Genomic DNA, 19880 nt, shown 5'->3' on the forward strand with positions numbered 1-19880 from the left:
TGTCAACACTGGTACATTGGGGAAATCAGATATATAGGGAAATAGATAATGGTATTGAACAATCAGTGAGGAATTAATGGGTAACTTTAACTGGTAGCTCCATGGAGGAATTCAATTGTAGTGATTAATTTGGCTATTTACACAAATAATCACTGTAATTGACTGTTCAATCGATGTGCTCGCTACTGCATAAAGCACTCACCACTACTTTAAGCATTTGATTCATCAACTGCTCAGTCTTCTTCCTAACCCACGGCTTAGAATTATACTTCCCAATGTTGTGTTCTTTTTGTTCTTTTCAAATTCAGGCCTGGTAGCTAGGCCACAAAATGGTAGTTGGGAAAAATGAGTGCATCTCCACTCACTCGATCAACAATGGATGTGGTGAGAGCCCCACACCTGAAAGAGACGTCAATCGAAGGGCCAACAGCCTGTTTAAGGCCCCTGCAGGTGGATTGGCTTACCCAATCCAGCACTGACTTTGCTCAGTCAAACCAGGTTTTGGGTCAGCCTTTGACCAAAAAAAAGGCAAGTTTAAAATGTGGTCATCTAACTTTCGAGTCTCCATTGCCTCACTCCAACCCCCTGAATCCTGAGAGGAAACAATGGACTAGTGGTATTATCGCTGGACTGTTAATCCAAAGACCCAGATAATGGTCTATGGACCCAGGGTGGAATCCCGCAGTGGCAGATGGTGGAATTTGAATTCTATTTAAAAATCTGGAATTAAGAGTCTAATCATAACAGTAAATTCATTGTCGATTGTTGTAAACACCCATCTGGATCATTAAGGTCATTTAGGGAAGGAAACTTACCTGGCCTGGACTATGTGTGACTCCAGACCCACCACAATCTGGTTGACTCTCAACTGCCCTCTGGGCAATTAGGGATGCGCAATAAATGCTGGTCTGGCCAGGGCCGCCCTCACCCTGTGAACGAATGAAAAAAAACTTACATGAACGGACATCGTGATGGTAACAGCACCCTCACCGATTTGCTCTCTCCCTTGCTTCTCCTCCCACTCTGGCCCCAGGAGAAGGATTTTGCATGCCTCTCTCTTTGCCCCACTGTTTTCCTCATTTACCCACTGTTCAGTTCTTCCTGTCAAGGCATAGTGCTGCATCCTGGTAATCTGTCTTCAGTGCTCAGCTGGTATTTCTGAAGGTAACAATGCCATAATCTCACTAGAATGTCAGGTCCATCACAAGGCTGCCTCATGATTAGCTTTCCAGAAGCAAGGAACATTCTTGGGGAAATAGGAACCTGGGTCCTCGCTCAGGTAAATCTGAACTGTACATGAGCTTATGCTGCCTTTATCCTTTGATGGGATATAGACACCATGAACTGAATTGAATTGAATTGAGTTTATTGTCACATGTAGAGGCACAGTGAAAAGCTTTGTCTTGTGACAGATCACAGAGTTAAGCAGCATAGATAGTAAATAATAGGTAAACAGCAGCAAAAACAAAAACACAGGTACAGACAAATGTTAAGAGCTTGTGAGTCCATTCCGTATCAGGGAGCTTCAAATCTGTGAGTTTAGATAAAACATAGTTATTGGCAATTTTTAAAAGTATGCTATCAAGTTTAAAGAGTGTAGAACGACTGTAGGAAATAGGAAACTTAGATCTACATGCAGGAGCTCGCAAGGAGTCGACCATATCCAGCGCCATCTCGCATCGTCTGCCCATCCCTAATTGTATTTGAACTGAGTGCCTTGTTAGGCCATGGAGTTAACCACATTAACCTGGGCCAGGTGTGGATGGTAGATTTCCTTCCCTCAAGGGCATCCATGAACCAGATAAATTTCCATAGCGATTAGTAGTATCACGGTGACCAAAGCTGACATGTAGGAATTGTGGTCTCCTCTGTATTGGGGAAGTGAAGCTTAAACTGAGTGACCACTTCACAGAACATCTATAATCTCCTGGCAAGAGGAGAGCCTGAGCTTCCAGTTCCCACCCCTTCAACACACCATCGTGTTCCCTGGCCAACACCTCTCTCTCAGGCTTGCTGTAGTGCAGCTCAGTACAAGCTGTGAGAACAGCAGCTCATTTTCCGCTTTCAATGTTCAATATTGAGTTCAACAAGTTTAGGAAATGAGGCACCTTCTCCCTTGTCCTTATCCCACTCACCAGGCTTTGTCATCACAGGGCTGGAAGAACACAGCAAGCCAGGCAGCTTCAGGAGGTGGAGAAGTCAACGTTTTGGGTATAACCCTTCTTCAGGACTCTTTTATCACATAGTCTGCTGTTACACACAACCCATTATTGGCCACTAATAATCCCCAGTTGGAGCTGTTGATTCTCCCAAGGTGCTTCTTTGTCTGTCCACGTCTTCTTCTCTCTCATAAAAACCAAAGGAACTGCAAATGCTGTCAACCAGAAACAATGCTACTCTTTTAAATTCTCTTACAACTATTGCTCCACACTTCACTATAGCACCTCTTCTTTACACTTACCATTCATCCATCCCTCACTTCCCTAAAACTCTAAAACTTACAGACTGCATACCAGCCAATCCAGCACTGCATGGAACATCAGAATGACACTCCATTCTTTCGTAAGGAGCTGGTCACATTCAAATTGAATTGAATCAACTTTATTGTCACATGCATTTCAATGAGGACAGTGAAACGTTCGTAAGGGTAGAGCTCAGACAGATAAATGAACAGCCACAAACACCAACGCAATTAATGTTGGTGAGATAACTCCACAGAGGCCGATATCCTATCATCAAGTCACCCTTTATGTACATGACTCTGACCCAGAACCTGCTCCTAGAGTGAGCACAACCTTGACACTCCTGTTTTTATTTTCTTTTTTATTGCTGCTGCTTGTGAGACAGACATAGTTTAATTTGACTTAAATATGTGCACGTCAAGATTGAGGAATTTTTCCTGCAGAATATTATGATTTGTTCATGCGGGTGAAATAAGAGATCAGTATCCCATCACCAAGTCACTGTTTATTTACACATGGAGAGTCCTTGACGCTGATCCAGCTCCCTCACAGCCAGCTCTCAGAGTGAATAGAACCCCCGACACTCCTGTTTATTTTTTTTCCCTGCTTTCTTTTTCTGTTTTTGCTTAATTACCCCCACCCTACCGCCTAACTGCGGTAGAGCCTGTTTTTTTTCCCAGCCCCCATGTTGTGTGTGCGCAGGTGTGAGACACAGTGAAAGACACAAGATGCACGAATCTTTCTTTAATTCCCACCACCAGGAAGAAAGGAAACACCCAAGTGGCCTGTGACAAATGATGCCCTTCACATCAAAGGGCATCAAAGGGTAATGCAGGAATATAGGGTTAAGGTTAACATCAAATCAGCCATGATTTTATCGAATGGCGAAGCAGACTGAATGAGCAGGGAGAGCTACTCTTTCTCCTTGTTTTTACATACAAATGCATCATCATCATCATCATCATCATCAAGTTGGTCTGAATTTTTTATCTCCAAGTCAAAAGTTCAACTGAACAACTCCAGGGTGTTGGTGGACACCGCGTGCTCCTTCTCCAAGGACACCCGGGCCCTAACGTAACCGCGGAAGAGGGGCAGGCAGTCGGCCCTAATGACCCCCTCCAGTTTGGCCAGGCCCAGGAGCAGACCCACAAGGAGGTCTTCAGACCTGCCCTCCCCCTTCCGTACAGGGTGTCCGAAGGTCAGGAGCGTGGGACTGAAGTGCAACCAAAAGCAGAGGAGGAGGTTTTTGAGGAAATCAAAAAGGGAACACTCCTGTCTGCCAGGGCTCCCTGATTGGACCAGGTTAACAGCCCCAGTCAGGGAACCCAAATTTTATGAGGCCCACCTGGCTGACCAAGTTTCAATCACTACGGTTGGGGAATCACGAGAGACCAGAGTTGCTAAACCAAGTGTGGGTTCTCCGAAGTAAAACAAAATGGACATATTTAAGAGTGGAGACAAATTCTCTCCCATGGTTATGTTGAACCTGGTTGTTGAATTTTTGACTTGGAGATAAAAATTCAGACCAACTTGATGATGATGATGATGCCACTTGCATTTGTATGTAAAAACAAGGAGAAAGAGTAGCTCTCCCTGTCCATTCAGTCTGCTTCATCATTTGATAAAATCATGGCTGATCTGATTTTAACCTTCACCCTATTTTCCTGCATTACCACCAATAATCCTTCATCCCCTGGGAACCCAGGGAATTGGCTGAACCTGGTCCAGTGAGGGAAATGCTGGGGCATTCCGCATTCAGAGGTCCAGTTTTGTTGAATTGGTGTACCTTTAGAATTTCTCTCTCTTATCTGTTTCCAGGGCACATATCTATCGATGGGTTCAAGAAGTATTTGAGTGGCGATGAGAATGGAGTCATTCCACCAGAGAAATTGGATCTGAGTGAGGATATGACTCAACCCCTGTCGCACTATTTCATCAACTCATCACATAACACCTACCTCACAGGTAAGAGATCGAGAGAGGTCGGCTTTTCCTAACGCAGGGATGAGGGAGCACCAGGATGACCTTCAATATCCTTGCGCTCATTATTAACCCCCCCTACACCCACCATGTAACTCCTCATGAAGGTACTGATACTGGGTAATTGGGGATTGAATAATTCATCCATGATGCAGTGATAGAATCTCTACAGTGTGGAAGCAGGCCATTCAGCCCATCGAGTCCACACTGCCCCTCTGAACAGCATCCCACCCAGACCCATGCCCCGACCCTATCCCTGCATTTCCCACGGCCAATCCACCTAACCCACACATTCCAGACACTATGGGGCAATTTAGTGTGGCAAATCCACCCAACATGCACATTGGACTGCGGGAGGAAACTGGACCACCCAGAGGAAACCCCACGCAGACATGGGGAGAATGTGCAAAGTCCACACAGACAACCAACTGAGGCTGGAATCGAACCTGGGTCCGTGGCATTGTGAGGCAGCAGTGAGCCACCATGCCACTGCATGGGGCAGTTTGTCTCGGGGTAGGGTCACCTACAACAAAGTTGGGTGACTTAAGAACACCCTATTTGCCTGTAAGAACTGCCCAACAGTCATGACTAGGCATCAACAGAAGCCTTTTTCCAAATCCAGAGTCTTGGGAAGACAGTTTATTATTGTGCTGTGATGCTACTCACTGTACAGATCGCATTTGGTCCATGGCTTGACTTTGGCTTCTCTTAAAACACGAAATTACTGAAGCACCTTCAGTGGAACTGCAGAGGTTCTGGACACATCCTTCTCAGTCCTTGCCTGAGCCTAGCTCCTGCTAAAACCAACATTCATTCATGTAGATATCTCTAGATCAGACTTTAACAACAAAGTCTGGTGTTACCATTGAAGCAAAGATGTACCATGCTCCTTAGCAATTACATAATACCACTTTGACATTAACTCTGAAAACCCAGTCCACCGTTCCGGTCTCTTATACATCCCCAATATTAACTGTTTGCCAACTCTGGGCTCTTATACTCCAGAACAGCCCTTGGCCAAACTTCCATTCTCCGCGTTGAAATAGCTCCCAGTAATTCCATAGAATTGACACATTGCCATATTGCATGCCTTCCAGTCAATTTGTTTGTGATCTTGGAACAGTATTATTAAATACAAAAATCATATCAGTAGACAGTTCCTTTGTTTTGATTTGCAAATGATGAAATTCTAAGACAGTGATTCATGGAATAGGGAAGGAGCTGCTGTTGGAGAAACATTATTGGAATGATAATCCAAAAACTCAGGCAGATATTCTGGAAACATGGGATCAAATTCCCCCATGACTCAGTAGAATTTGAATTCAATAAAAATCTGGAATTAAAAAAGTGACGCTAATGGTGACCATGCAACGATTAGTGATTGTTGCAAAACCCATCTGGTTAACCAATGTTGTTGAGGGGAGGAAATCTGCTATCCTAACCTGATCTGGCCTACTTGTGACTCCAGACACATAACAATGTGGCCAATCCTAACTGACTTCTGGGCATGGCCTTAACCAGCTAGTGATGCCACATCCCAGAAAGGAACAAAGAAATCTCTTAAAATAAAACAAAGAACTGCAGATAAAATCCCTACAGTGTGGTAACAGGCCATTCGGCCCCACAAGTCCACACCAACCCTCTGAAGAGTCACCCACCCAGACCCATTTCCCTGACGAATGCACCTAACCTACACATCCCTGAACACTATGGGGCAATTTAGCATGGCCAATCCATCCTAACCTGCACATCTTAGACTGTGGGAGGAAACCAGGGCACCCAGAGGGAACTCACACAGGGAGAATGTGCAAACTCCACACCAACAGTCGCCCGAGCCTGGAATTGAACCCCAGTCCCTGGTGCTGTGAGGCAGTAGTGCTAACCACTAAGCCACCGTACCACCCTTGCTAGAGTTCTGAAACAAAAACAGAAACTCAACAGCTCTGGCAGCATCCATGGAGAGAAAGCAGGGTCAGCATTTTGCGGTGACATTTCCAGTTCTAAAGCAGCGTCAGTGAACTTGAAAATATCAGCTCTGCTTTCTCTCTCCACAGATGTTGCTAGACCTGCTATGTTTCTCCAAAAATTGTTCCAGAAATCTCTGCATTTTTACTTGAAGCCAAACAGCTTCCGGCACCACTGGGTGATTTCCTCAAAGTTCACTTCCTGTTCCAGAAGTCATTGCCAAGCAACCAGAGAGCAAATTACAGGGCTCACTGGTAACTGCCACCAACGTCACGAAATACGGCATTAGCTTACGTGACATTGCCAGTTTGTGGATTACAGACTGAGGGCTCAACAGGATAGAAGCTGAGATGTGCTTTCCCCTCTCCAAGGTGTGTCTACACCTGGGAACCTCAGGGCTCAGAGGATGGCTCTTTAGGACTGAGATGGGGAAATATTTCATCCTCAGTGGGTGCTGCTTATTTCTAATTTTTTACCCTGGAAAGCTGGATGCTCAGTCACTGAGTACATTCCAGAGTGCGATCAATAAATCATTGGTTATTAAGGAAGCAAAGAAAGTGTGGAAAGGGTGGAACAGTGGATTTTATATAAAAGCTCGGTCGTATTAAATAGCAGAGCAAACATGGCCAATCCTCTCTGCTATTTTTTTTTAATGTTCTATTGCTAATGTACATTTACAGTGATTACTCATGTCCTTTGACCCCTCCCCCCCCCACCAATCACTTAACATGCCATTCAAATCTATGCAGGAAAGTGGCTCAACAATGGGTAGTTTTGACAGTACAGGCTTGATGGGCTGAAGAGCCTCTTCTGTTCTGCCCGATTCCGCCATCCTGCACTTTGATGGAATCTTTGTGGTGTTATCCTGCCTTGTATTTATCGTGCCTGGGAGTGATGCTAAATGTTGCAGGCTCAATGTGTCCTCACAGGAGTTAACTGATTATTTCTGTCTTGCGTTGGGTTCTCACAGCCGGGCAGCTCGCTGGAAACTCTTCTGTGGAAATGTACCGTCAGGTGCTGCTGGCAGGGTGTCGGTGTGTGGAGCTGGACTGCTGGAAGGGCCGCTCAACGGAGGAGGAACCAGTCATCACTCACGGATTTACCATGACAACCGAAATATGTTTCAAGGTACCTATATCCTGGGCTATACATGCTGACAAGAATCGGGTCAGACGCTGGGAATACTGCAGTATTCCTCACCCTCTGTCTCCTCAAAGCCCAGTCCTATCCACAAGGAGCAAGTCAGGAGTGTGACAGAATGCTCACTGCTTGCCCGGGTGAATAGAGCTCCCAATAACTCATTTGGAACGTTACTTGCAGTTCTGGTCACCACACTACCAGAAGGACGTGGATGCTTTGGAGACGGTGCACGGATATTGCCTGGTCTGGAGGGGTTTAATTATGAGTCAAAACGTATGGTGCTGGAAAAGCGCAGCAGTTCTGGCAGCATCCGAGGAGCAGGAGAGTTGATGTTTCGGGCATAAGCCCCTCATCAGGAATGTGGTTTTAGTTATGAGGAGAGTTTGGATAAACTCGAGTCGTTTTCACTGGAAAAACAGAGGGGCGACCTGATAGAGGCGTACAAGGTTATGAGAGGCACAGATTGGGAGGAAGGTCAGAGACTTTTTTCTCAGGGTGGAAAGGTCAACTACAAGAGGGCACAGGTTCAAAGTGAAAGGGGGAACATTTAGGGAAGACGTACAGGGAGAGTGGTGGGTGCCTGGAATGCACTGCCATTGGAGGTAGTGGAAGCAGTGTTAACAATGTTTAAGGCACATGATGGACATGAACATGAGGTGAACAGAGGGAAAGATACAGTGGATGGGCAATAAGTAGTGGCTCCAAATAAGGAATAGGAATTGGTGCAGGCTTGGTGGGCTAAAGGGCTTGGTCCTGTGCTATAATGTAACACTCAAGAAAATCGACACCATCCAGAACAAAGCAGCTCACTTAATTGACACCATGTCCATAAACATTCACTCCCTCCAGCACTGATGCTCAGTAGCAATAGTGTGAACCATCTACAAGATGCACTGCAGAAATTCACCAAATATCCTCAGACAGCACCTTCCAAACCCACGACCACTTGCACCTAGAAGGACGAGGGCAGCAGATCAATGGGTGCTCCATTACCTACAAGTGCCCCTCTGAGCCACTCACCATCCTGAATTGGAATTATATCGCTGTTCCTTCTTGGGTCAAAATCCTGGAACTCCCTACCTAATGGCATTGTGGGTCAGCCTACAGCAAATAGACCGCATCAGTTCAAGAAGGCTGTTAGGGTGAAAGGGAAGGCTGGGAGGTATAGGGAATGCTGGATGACTAAAAAAATTGAGGGTTTGGTTAAGAAAAAGAAGGAAGCATATGTAAAGTGTAGACAGGATAGATCGAGTGAATCCTTAGAAGAGTATAAAGGCAATAGGGGTATCCCTAAGAGGGAAATCAGGAGGACAAAAAGGGGACATGAGATAGCTTTAGCAAATAGAATTAAGGAGAATCCAAATGGTTTTTACAAATACATTAAAGACAAAAGGGTAACTAGGGAGAGAATACGGCCCCTCAAAGATCAGCAAGGCGGCCTTTGTGTGGAGACGCAGAAAATGGGGAAGATACTAAATGAGTATTTTGCACCAGTATTTACTGTGGAAAACGATATGGAAGATATAGAATGTAGGGAAATAGATGGTGACACCTTGAAAAATGACCATATTACAGAGGAGGAAGTGCTGGATGTCTTGAAATGCATTAAGGTGGATAAATCCCCAGGACCTGATCAGGTTAGAAAAATGTGGTGCTGGAAAAACACAGCAGGCCAGGCAGCATCCGAGGAGCAGGAGAATCGACGTTTCGGGCATAAGCCCTTCTTCAGGAATGAGGCTGATGTGCCAAGCAGGCTGAGATAAAAGGTAGGGGGGAGGGAATTTGGGGGAGGGGGTGCTGGGAATACGATAGGTGGAAGGAGGTGAGGGTGAGGGTGATAGGCCGGAGAGGGGGTGGGGGGGGGGAGAGGTCGGAAAGAAGATTGCAGGTCAAGAGGGTGGTGCTGAATCCGAGGGTTGGGACTGAGATAAGGTGGGGGGAGGAGAAATGAGGAAGCTGGAGCAATTTACATTCATCCCGTGTGGTTGGAGGGTTCCTAGGAGGAAGATGAGGCGCTCTTCCTCCAGGCGTCGTGTGGCCAGGGTCTGGCGATGGAGGAGGCCAAGGACCTGCATGTCATTGGCGGAGTGGGAGGGGGGCTAAAGTGTTCAGCCACGGGGCGGTTGGGTTGGTTGGTGCGGGTGTCCCAGAGGTGTTCCCCGAATGTCTCCCCAGTGCAGAGGAGACCACATCAGGTGCAGCGGATACAGTAAGTGATGTGTGTGGAGGTGCAAGTGAATTTGCGATGGATATAGAAGGGGCCTTGGAGGGAGGTGAGGGGGGAAGTGTGGGCGCAAGTTTTGTACTTCTTGCGGTTGCAGGGGAAGGTGCCGGGAGTGGAGGTTGGGTTAGTGGAGGGGTGTGGACCTGACGAGGGAGTCGCGAAGGGAGTGGCCTTTGCGGAACGCTGATAGGGGAGGGGAGGGAAATATATCACTGGTGGTGGGGTGGAAGGTGAGGACCAGCTGGGTTCTGTCCTGGTGGCGATTGGAGGGGCAGGGTTCAAGGGCAGAGGTGCGGGAAGTGGAGGAGATGCATCGTCAACCACGTCGGAGGGGAAATTGTGGTCTTTGAAGAAGGAGGCCATTTGAGTTGTTCGGTATTGGAATTGGTCCTCCTGGGAGCAGATGCGGCGAAGGTGGAGGAATTGGGAATATGGGATGGCATTTTTACAGGGGGCAGGGTGGGAGGAGGTGTAATCTAGGTAGCTGTGGGAGTCGGTCGGTTTGTAGTAAATGTCTGTGTTGAGTCGGTCACCCGAGATAGAAATGGAGAGATCTAGGAAGGGGAGGGAGGAGTCTGAGACGGTCCAGGTAAACTTGAGGTCGGGGTGGAAGGTGTTAGTAAAGTGGATGAACTGTTCAACCTCCTCGTGGGAGCACGAGGCGGCGCCAATACAATCATCGATGTAGCTGAGGAAAAGGTGGGGGAGCGGTGCCAGTGTTCCACATATCCAATGAAGAGGCAGGCATAGCTGGGGCCCATGTGGGTGCCCATGGCTACTCCTTTGTTTGGGGGAAGTGGGAGGATTGGAAGGAGAAGTTGTTCAGAGTGAGGACCAGTTCAGTCAGTCGAAGGAGGGTGTCAGTGGAAGGGTACTGGTTGGGTTGGCGGGAAAGGAAGAAGCGAAGGGCTTTGAGGCCTTCATGATGGGGGAATGGAGGTGTATAAGGACTGGGTGTTCATGGTGAAGATAAGGCATTGGGGGCCGGGGAAGTGAAAATCATGGAGGAGGTGGAGGGCGTGGGTGGTGTCCCAAACGTAATGGGGAGTTCTTGGACTAAGGGGGATAGGACCGTGTCGAGGTACGCGGAGATGAGTTCGGTGCGGCGGGAGCAGGCTGAGACAATGGGTCGGCCGGCAGTCGGGTTTGTGGATTTTGGGCAGGAAATAGAAATGGGCGGTGCGGGGTTGTGGAAATATGAGGTTGGAGGCAGTTGATGGGAGATCTTGGCACACCAGCCTCATTCCTGAAGAAGGGCTTATGCCTGAAACGTCGATTCTCCTGCTCCTCAGATGCTGCCTGGCCTGCTGTGCTTCTCTAGCACCACATTTGTTTAGCTCTGATACTCCAGCATCTGCAGTCCTCACTTTCTCCTACCTGATCAGGTGTACCCTAGAGCTCTGTGGGAAGTTAGAGAAGTGATTGCTGGGCCTCTTGCTGAGATATTTGTTTCATCAATAATCACAGGTGAGGTGCCAGAAGACTGGAGGTTGGCTAACGTGGTGCCACTCTTTAAGAAGAGTGTAAGGACAAGCCAGGGAACTATAGACCAGTGAGCCTGACCTCAGGGGTGGGCAAGTTGTTGGAGGGAATTCTGAGGGACAGGATGGACATGTATTTGGAAAGGCAAGAACTGATTAGGGATAGGCAACATGGCTTTGTGCGTGGGAAATCGTGTCTCACAAACTGGATTGAGTTTTTTGAAGAAGTAACAAAGAGGATTGATGAGGGCAGAGCAGTAGATGTGATCTATATGGACTGCAGTAAGGCATTCGACAAGGTTCCCCATGGGAAACTGGTTAGCAAAGTTAGATCTCACGGAATACAGGGAGAACTAGCCATTTGAATACAGAACTGGCTCAAAGGTTGAAGACACAGGGTGGTGGTGGAGGGTTGTTTTTTGGACTGGAGGTCTGTGCCCAGTGGAGTGCCACAAGGATCGGTGCTGCGTCCTCTACTTTTTGTCATTTACATAAATGATTTGGATGTGAGCATAAGAGGTATGGTTAGTAAGTTTGCAGATGACACCAAAATTGGAGTTGTGGTGGACAGCGAAGAAGGTTACCTCAGATTACAACAGGATCTGGACCAGATGGGCCAATGGGCTGAGAAGTAGCACATGAAGTTTAATTCAGATAAATGTGAGGTGCTGCATTTTGGGAAAGCAAATCTTAGCTGGACTTATACACTTAATGGTAAGGGAGTGTTGCTGAACAAAGAGACCTTGGAGTGCAGGTTCATAGCTCCTTGAAAGTGGAGTCGCAGGTAGATAGAATAGTGAAGGTGACATTTGGTATGCTTTCCTTTATTGGTCAGAGTATTGAGTACAGGAGTTATGAGGACATGTTACAACTGTACAGGTTATTGGTTAGGCCACTGTTAGAATATTGCATGCAATTCTGGTCTTCCTATTGGAAAGATGTTGTGAAACTTGAAAGGGTTTAGAAAAGATTTACAAGGATGTTGCCTGGGTTGGAAGGTTTGTGCTACAAGGAGAGGTTGAATAGGCTGGGGCTGTTTTCCCTGGAGGGGTGACCTTATAGAGGGGTGATCTTATAGAGATTTACAAAATTATGAGGGGCATGGATGGGATAAATGGACAAAGGCTTTTCCCTGGGGTGGGGGAGTCCAGAACTACAGGGCATAGGTTTAGGGTGAGAGACTAAGAGGCAACTTTTTCACACAGAGGGTGGTACGTGTATGGAATGAGCTGCCAGAGGAAGTGGTGGAGGCTGGTATAATTGCAACATTTAAGAGGCATTTGGATGGGTATATGAATAGGAAGAGTTTGGAGGGATATGGGCCGGGTGCTGGCAGGTGGGACTAGATTGGGTTAGGATATCTGGTCAGCATGGACAGGTTGGACCAAAGGGTCTGTTTCCATGCTGTATATCTCTATGACTCTAAGACAGCTCACCCTGACCTTCTCATGGGGCAAGTAGGGATGGGCAATAAATGCTGACCCAGCCAGTGACACCCACATCCTACAAATAAATTACAAAAGGAAGATTTTTTAAAAATCTGTGAACTAACCCTGCAGTGTTGAGTTCTTCCTTGTGGTCCTAAAGGTTACTCAATTTAGCTGATCCCACTCATGCTGTTGACTTAAAGGCAATTGATGACAAGACTTGATTAATTATTAGGCTATGCAGTAGCTCTTTTGAATATTTTGCTCATTTAAGATCTTGATAATTTTCCAATTTCAGGTCAACACCCTCACTTGAACACACGGCACCTGTTTCTCTTATTGCACAATCCAAATTCAACTGACAAAAATCACGTCTCCAGATCAAAAATATTGGCCCAGATTTTCTGAGAGCGTTCATGGTTCTACCCTGCGTTGGACTCTCTGGGGCCAACACTGGATGTTGGAGGCTCCAGAATTGTGCAGTCTCCCTTTAATCCAGCAAATTCCTAGCTGTGTAGTACCATCAGGGACAGGCCAGGCTGTGCCCCTTTGTACAGCAGGACCTGTGGCTTTACAGCAGCTTCAATCATTTACTGATACACCGAGGGGCTGTCAAACATTTAAACAGCTTTTCTGTGTGTTTGGTACAGGGATTTGGAGGAGTGATGAGTTAAAGGGATAGCGTACCAAGGAGGTAAGATGAGGTAAAGAGATAGGGTGACAAGGAGACATTCCTGATGAAGGGCTTTTGCCTGAAACATTGATTCTCCTGCTTCTCGGATGCTGCCTGACCTGCTGTGCTTTTCCAGCACCACTCTCTTGACCAACGGGCCGAAAAGTGTCAGATGGGGTTTAATTTAGATAAATGCAAGGTGCTGCATTTTGGGAAAGCAAATCTTAGCAGGACTTATACACTTAATGGTAAGGTCATAGAGAGTTTTGCTGAACAAAGAGACCTTGGAGTGCAGGTTCATAGATCCCTGAAAGTGAAATCGCCGTTCAATATGATAGTGAAGAAGGTATTTGGTACGCTTTCCTTTATTGGTCAGAGTATTGAGTACAGGAATTGGGAGGTCATGTTGCGGCTGTATTTTTAGAATATTACACGCAATTCTGGCCTCCTTCCTATCGGAAAGATGTTGTGAAACATGAAAGGGTTCAGAAAAGATTTGCAAGGATGTTGCCAGGGTTGGAGGATTTGACCATAGGGAGAGGCTGAACAGGCTGGGGCTGTTTTCCCTGAAGCATTGGAGGCTGAGGGGTGACCTTACAGAGGTTTATAAAACCTTGAGGGGCAAGGATTGGATAAGTAGACAAAGTATTTTCCCTGTGGTGGGGGAGTCCAGAACTAGAGGGCATAGGTTTAGGGTGAGAGGGAAAAGATTTAAAAGAGACCTAAGGGCAACTTTTTCACGCAGAAAGTGATACGTGTATGGAATGAACTACAGAGGAAGTGGTGGAGGCTGATACAATTGCAACATTTAAAAGGCCATCTGGTTGGGTATGTGAATGGGAAAGGTTTGGAGGGATATGGGCTGGGTGCTGGCAGATGAGACTAGATTGGGTTGGGATATCTGATTGGAATGAACGGGTTGGATCGAAGGGTCTGTTTCCTTGATGTGCATCTCTATGACTCTAATGTGCAGCATCTGCAGTCCTCACTTTCACCTGGCAAGGAGGCAAGGTAAGCTGATGAACAACTCTTGATGCCAACTTTTCCTCATTTCAGAAGGAAATGAACAGTTTAGTCAAGGGTTTAGTATTTTCAAAACCTGTCCTCCACTTTGAGAGTCTTAAGTCGCCCTCCAGTAAAAGTCATGAAGCTGAAGAAAGTTGTCTGTTTCCTTTCACCAGTTATTGTGAGCTGTTGCCTTTAGCCAAGAAATCAGAGACTTTATAATTTGTGAACCAGTCACTGTGCGCCTCCTGTGGAGAAGTGAAAGAATGCAAAGGAAAAGCTCAGAGAACTAAAGGACTTGGGAAACAAGAGAAAACTTTCCAATCGAATCCCGAACTGGGACCTTCAACTGTTTCATTGAATCATAGAGTCAGAGTCGTACAGCATGGAAATAGACCCTTCAATCCAACAAATCCACATTGACCATAACCTCAAACTAAACTAGTCCCACCTGCCTGCACTTGGCCCATATCAATCCAAACCTTTCCTATTTATATACTGATCCAAATGTCTTTTAAACGTTGTAAATTTCCTCAGTATAATTTTCCTTCCATCCACAACACCATTTTGTTTTTGTGTCTCTCCTATCGGAAAGATGTTGTGTAACTTGAGAGGGTTCAGAAAAGATTTACAAGAATGTTTGCCAGGGTTGGAGGGTTTGAGCTATAGGGAGAGGCTGAACAGGCTGGGGCTGTTTTCCCTGGAGCGTCAGAGGCTGAGGGGTGACCTGCTAGAAGTTTATAAAATCATGAGGGGCATGGATAGGATAAATAGACAAAGTCTTTTTCCTGGGGTCGGGAAGTCCAGATCTAGAGGGCATTGGTATAGGATGAGAGGGGTAAGATATAAAAGAGACCCAAGGGGCAACTTTTTCATGCAAGTGGTGATGCATGCATTTAATGAAATGCCAGAGGAAGTGGTGGAGGCTAATACAACTACAAGTTTTAAAAGACACCTGGATGGGTATATGAATAGGAAGGGTTTGGAGGGATATGGGCTAAGCTCTGGCAAATGGAACTAGATTCATTTACGAATTCTGGTTGGCATAGATGAGTTGAACCAAAGGGAGTCTGTTTCCGTGCATACATCTCTATGATTCTGTGTGTGGGGAGGAGGTTTAGCAGTTAGGTAAAGTTTTAACTACAGAATTAAAAGTAGACAATTCATTCTTTCTTTTACCTTCGATCAGACTTTATCTATTTGTAATAAATAATAATTTGTGTTAAACACAGAAACCTGGATTCTGTTTTCTACTAACCTGAGTTTATTAGAAACATAAATTGTGGAGTTGAATCCTTTGATAATATTTTGCAAATTTTTCTTGTAAGTAGGGGAATATTGGAGCTTGATTTCTAGCACACTACCCCAGAGAGGCATAACAAATGAAAACAGAAAGTTCTGAAAATACTTAATAAGTTAGAGCAGCATCTTTGAAGAGAGAAACACAATTAACATTTCAGCTCTTATTAGAAATGCGAACATTTCAGGGAGGCTGGGATTGGTGAATGAGTGGAGATATCTTCATCCTGAGGGGAGAGACTTCACCTTTTTCTCCAACCCACAGAAGTGCTGTACTCAGATTGACATGTTTTTTGCCCCATCGGCCTTTTTGAATTCAGTGCTGTCCTGCAGAATTGGGAACATTGCCATTTCTGATCATGTGGCAGTGTACATGGAGGTTAAAGCCGGTGGTGATGGGACAGGCGCATGGCATTAACGCACAGATTCTTTCCTCCTGAAGGCTAGCAAGTTTACTGAGTATTTTACATGGGCATTTAAGATTTTTTGGGACATTAATTCAGTACTGCCAGTAACCTGTCAGTGCTCTGGTACACGGCCAAGGCCTATGCAAGGGGTTTGATTATTCCTTACTCAACGACCCGGAAGCGGCAGAGGGGAGAGCAGCAGCCCGTGCTTGAGGCCTGCCTGAAGGCAGCTGAGACAGTATACTTTGACAGATCGTCTGTAACCAAGTTGCAGTGGATTACAGCCCTCAGGGCTGCTCAGAATGCTGCGCCCACCCAGACAGCAAGGAGGGAGATTTCCTTTGCGAAACAGAGGTTATTCGAGTCTGGTGATAAACTGGGTAAATATCTGGCATACCTGGCCAGAAAGAAGAATGCCCCCCAATCTATCACATCCATGAGAGAGTATGCTGGTACTCTCACTTCAGATTCCAAAAAGATTAACGCAGCATTCAGGAAGTTCCACTCTGAGTTGGGAGGGCTGTGAGGACAGATTGGCAAAGATGGAGTCCTTTTTTAAGACCTTGGACCTCCCAGGTGTAACTTCAGAGCAGGTGCCTCTTTTGAATGCCCCTCTGACAATCCAAGAGATACAGGAGGTGGTGAGGCAGATCCAGAGTGGTAAAGCTCCTGGCCCAGACGGACTTCAGAGTAAGTTTTATAAGAAATTCATAGACATGCAGGCTGGGCCAATGTTGGGTGTGTACAATTATTCAACTGTCAGGACTGCCTCCCATCCTCTCTGAGAAAAGCAAATATTTCTCTTATTCTCAAGAGAGGGAAAGACCCAGAGGATTGTACTTCGTACAGGCCCATATTGTTATTAAACTTGAATTTTAAAATTTTGTTGGAAATGCTGGCATTGGGGTTGGAGAGGGTTTTGCCCTTCATCGTAAAGGAGGACCAGACAGGTTTTTTTGGGGGTCGCAGGTCTTCTAACAACATGAGAAGAGTACTGAATAGGGTTCGGGTACTCAGGCAAGGGTTGATTCCGGGCTTGGTAGTCTCCCTGGATGCAGAGAAAGTGTTTGACCAGGTGGAGTGGCCAAATCTCTTTTATGTCCTGGAGTGGTTTAGTCTTGGTGGGGTCTTTGCCAGGTGGGTGGCAGTGTTATACAGTGACCCTAAAGCAGCGGTTCTCACTAATGGTATATAGTTTGACAATTTTAGTATTGATAGAGGCAGCTTACAAGGGTGCCCCCTTTCACCATTACATTCGTGATTGAGCCGTTGACAGAGGCCATCCAGAGGGACCCCAATATAATTGCCCCGGAGGTAGGATCAGGAGGGCACAAGATCACCTTTTACGCAGATGATGTTCTTCCCTTTCTAACTAACCCAACAATATCTGTGCCCTGTTTAGTACAAGTGATTAATCTATTTGGTTCTGTCTCGGGATAGAAAATCAATATTATGAAGTCGGAGGCCATGCCTGTGGGGGGTTTTGTCAGAGTACCCGATCTTGGGGGTGGAACCCCTCTCCCTTTCAGGTGGCCACAGGGAGGTTTCCTATATCATCCCAGCCTTCCATCAATTAGAGTCATAGTGATGGACAGCATGGAAACAGACCTTCCGGTCCAACCCGGCCATGCCAACATAGAACATTACAGTGCAGCACAGGCCCTTCGGCCCTCGATGTTGCGCCGACTAGTCATACCAATCTGAAGTCCGTCTAACCTGCACTATTCCATGTACGTCCATATGCTTGTCCAATGACGACTTAAATACACTTAAAGTTGGCGAATCTTCTACCGTTGCAGGCAAAGCATTCCATACCCTTACTACTCTCTGAGTGAAGAAACTACCTCTGACATCTGTCCTATATCTATCACCCCTCAATTTAAAGCTGTGCCCCCTCGTGCTCACTGTCACCATACTTGGAAAAAGGCTCTCCCTGTCCACCCTATCTAACTCTCTGATTATCTTATATGTCTCTATTAAGTCACCTCTCAACCTTCTTCTCTCCAATGAAAACAGCCTCAAGTCCCTCAGCCTTTCCTTGTAAGACCTTCCCTCCATACCAGGTAATATCCTAGTAAACCCCCTCTGCACCCTTTCCAGAGCTTTCACATCCTTCTTATAATGTGGTGACTAGAACTGTACACAATACTCCAAGTGCGGTGCACCAGAGTTTTGTACAGCTGTAGCATAACCTCATGGTTCCTGAACTCGATCCCTCTATTAATAAAAGCTAAAACACTGTATGCCTTCTTAACAACCCTGTCAACCTGGGTGGCAATTTTCAAGGATCTGTGTACCTGGACACCGAGATCTCTCTGCTCATCTGCACTACCAAGAATCTTACCATTAGCCCAGTACTTTGCATTCCGGTAACTCTGACCAAAGTGAATTACCTCACACTTGTCTGCATTAAACTCCATTTGCCACCTCTCAGCCCAGCTCTGCAGCTTATCTATGTCTCTCTGTAACCTACAACATCCTTCGTCACTATCCACAACTCCACTGGCCTTAGTGTTGTCTGCAAATTTACTAACCCACCCTTCTACGCCCTCATCCAGGTCGTTAATAAAAATGACGAACAGCAGTGGACCCAACACCGACCCTTGCAGTACACCACTAGTAACTGGACTCCAGGATGAACATTTCCCATCAACCACCACCCTCTGTCTTCTTTCAGCAAGCCAATTACTGATTCAAACTGCTACATCTCCCACAATCCCATTCCTCCACATTTTGTACAATAGCCTACTGTGGGGAACCTTATTGAACGTCTTGCTGAAATCCATATACACCGCATCAACCGATTTATTCTCATCTACCTGTTTGGTCACCTTCTCAAAGAACTCAATAAGGTTCGTGAGGCACGGCCCTTCACAAAACCGTGCTGACTATCCCTAATCAAATTAGTCTTTTCTAGATGATTATAAATCCTATCTCTTATAACCTTTTCCAACACTTTGCCAACAACTGAAGTGAGGCTCACTGGTCTATAATTACCAGGGTTGTCTCTACTCCCCTTCTTGAACAGGGGAACCACATTTGCTATCCTCAAATATCCCAGTCCAATCTCGTCCCACCTGTCAGCAGCCGGTCCAGATCCCTCCAAACCCTTCTTGTTCATATACCTATCCAAATGCCTCTTAAATGTTGCAACTGTACCAGCCTCCACCACTACCTCTGGCAGCTCATTCCATGCACATACCACCCTCTGCGTGAAAATGTTGCCCCTTAGGTCTCTTTTATATCTTTCCCCTCTCACCCTAAACCTATGTCCTCTAGTTCTGGACTCCCCCACCCCAGGGAAAAGACTTTGCCTGTTTACCCTATCCATGTCCCTCATAATTTTGTAAACCTCGATAAGGTCACCCCTCAGCCTCCGATGCTCCAGGGAAAACAGCCCCAGCCTGTTCAGCCTCTCCCAAGAGCTCAAATCCTCCAACCTTGGAAACATCCTTGTAAATCTTTTCTGAACCCTTTCAAGTTTCACAATATCTTTCCGATAGGAAGGAGACCAGAATTACACGCAATATTCCAACAGTGGCCTATATGAAGCTAACTTTGTGCAGTTGCTAGAGAAGATAAGCCAGGGCCTTCCGATATCCTGGTTGGGTAGAATAGCTCTTGTCAAAATGAATGTTCTTCCTCGTTTATTATATCCCACGTGAATGCTCCCTTTGATGCTGCCTGGGCAAGCGCTTTGGAGGTTTTACAGTTGGCTTGGATCTTTCATCTGGTGTCACAGGTGGCCTGTTATTATGCTTGTCAAATTGCAGCTTCCCCAGGGGATGGCACGGTGCGGATTTCCCAGGCTTAAGAA

At 46.2% G+C, this 19880-nt stretch overlaps 1 protein-coding gene and 1 long non-coding RNA gene across 3 annotated transcripts in view; one reads left to right on the forward strand and one right to left on the reverse strand.

Moving 5' to 3' along the window:
- The window catches only part of LOC132819885 (uncharacterized), a 32550-nt gene extending 29980 nt beyond the window's left edge, over nt 1-2570 (reverse strand). The window contains exons 1-2 of the long non-coding RNA XR_009645135.1: nt 2503-2570; nt 816-929 (exon numbers count right to left, since the gene is read on the reverse strand). This is a non-coding gene — a long non-coding RNA (uncharacterized LOC132819885). The remainder of the gene's footprint in view (nt 1-815; nt 930-2502) is intronic.
- LOC132819522 (1-phosphatidylinositol 4,5-bisphosphate phosphodiesterase beta-1) overlaps nt 1-19880 on the forward strand; it is an 893680-nt gene that overhangs the window by 591879 nt on the left and 281921 nt on the right. For both annotated transcript variants that reach the window (XM_060831077.1, XM_060831078.1), the window contains exons 10-11: nt 4281-4427; nt 7378-7535. In XM_060831077.1, the coding sequence (XP_060687060.1) occupies nt 4281-4427; nt 7378-7535 (305 nt within the window). The remainder of the gene's footprint in view (nt 1-4280; nt 4428-7377; nt 7536-19880) is intronic.

Source organism: Hemiscyllium ocellatum, chromosome 10 (genome assembly GCF_020745735.1).
Source record: "Hemiscyllium ocellatum isolate sHemOce1 chromosome 10, sHemOce1.pat.X.cur, whole genome shotgun sequence".
Classification (NCBI taxonomy): Eukaryota; Metazoa; Chordata; class Chondrichthyes; order Orectolobiformes; family Hemiscylliidae; genus Hemiscyllium; species Hemiscyllium ocellatum.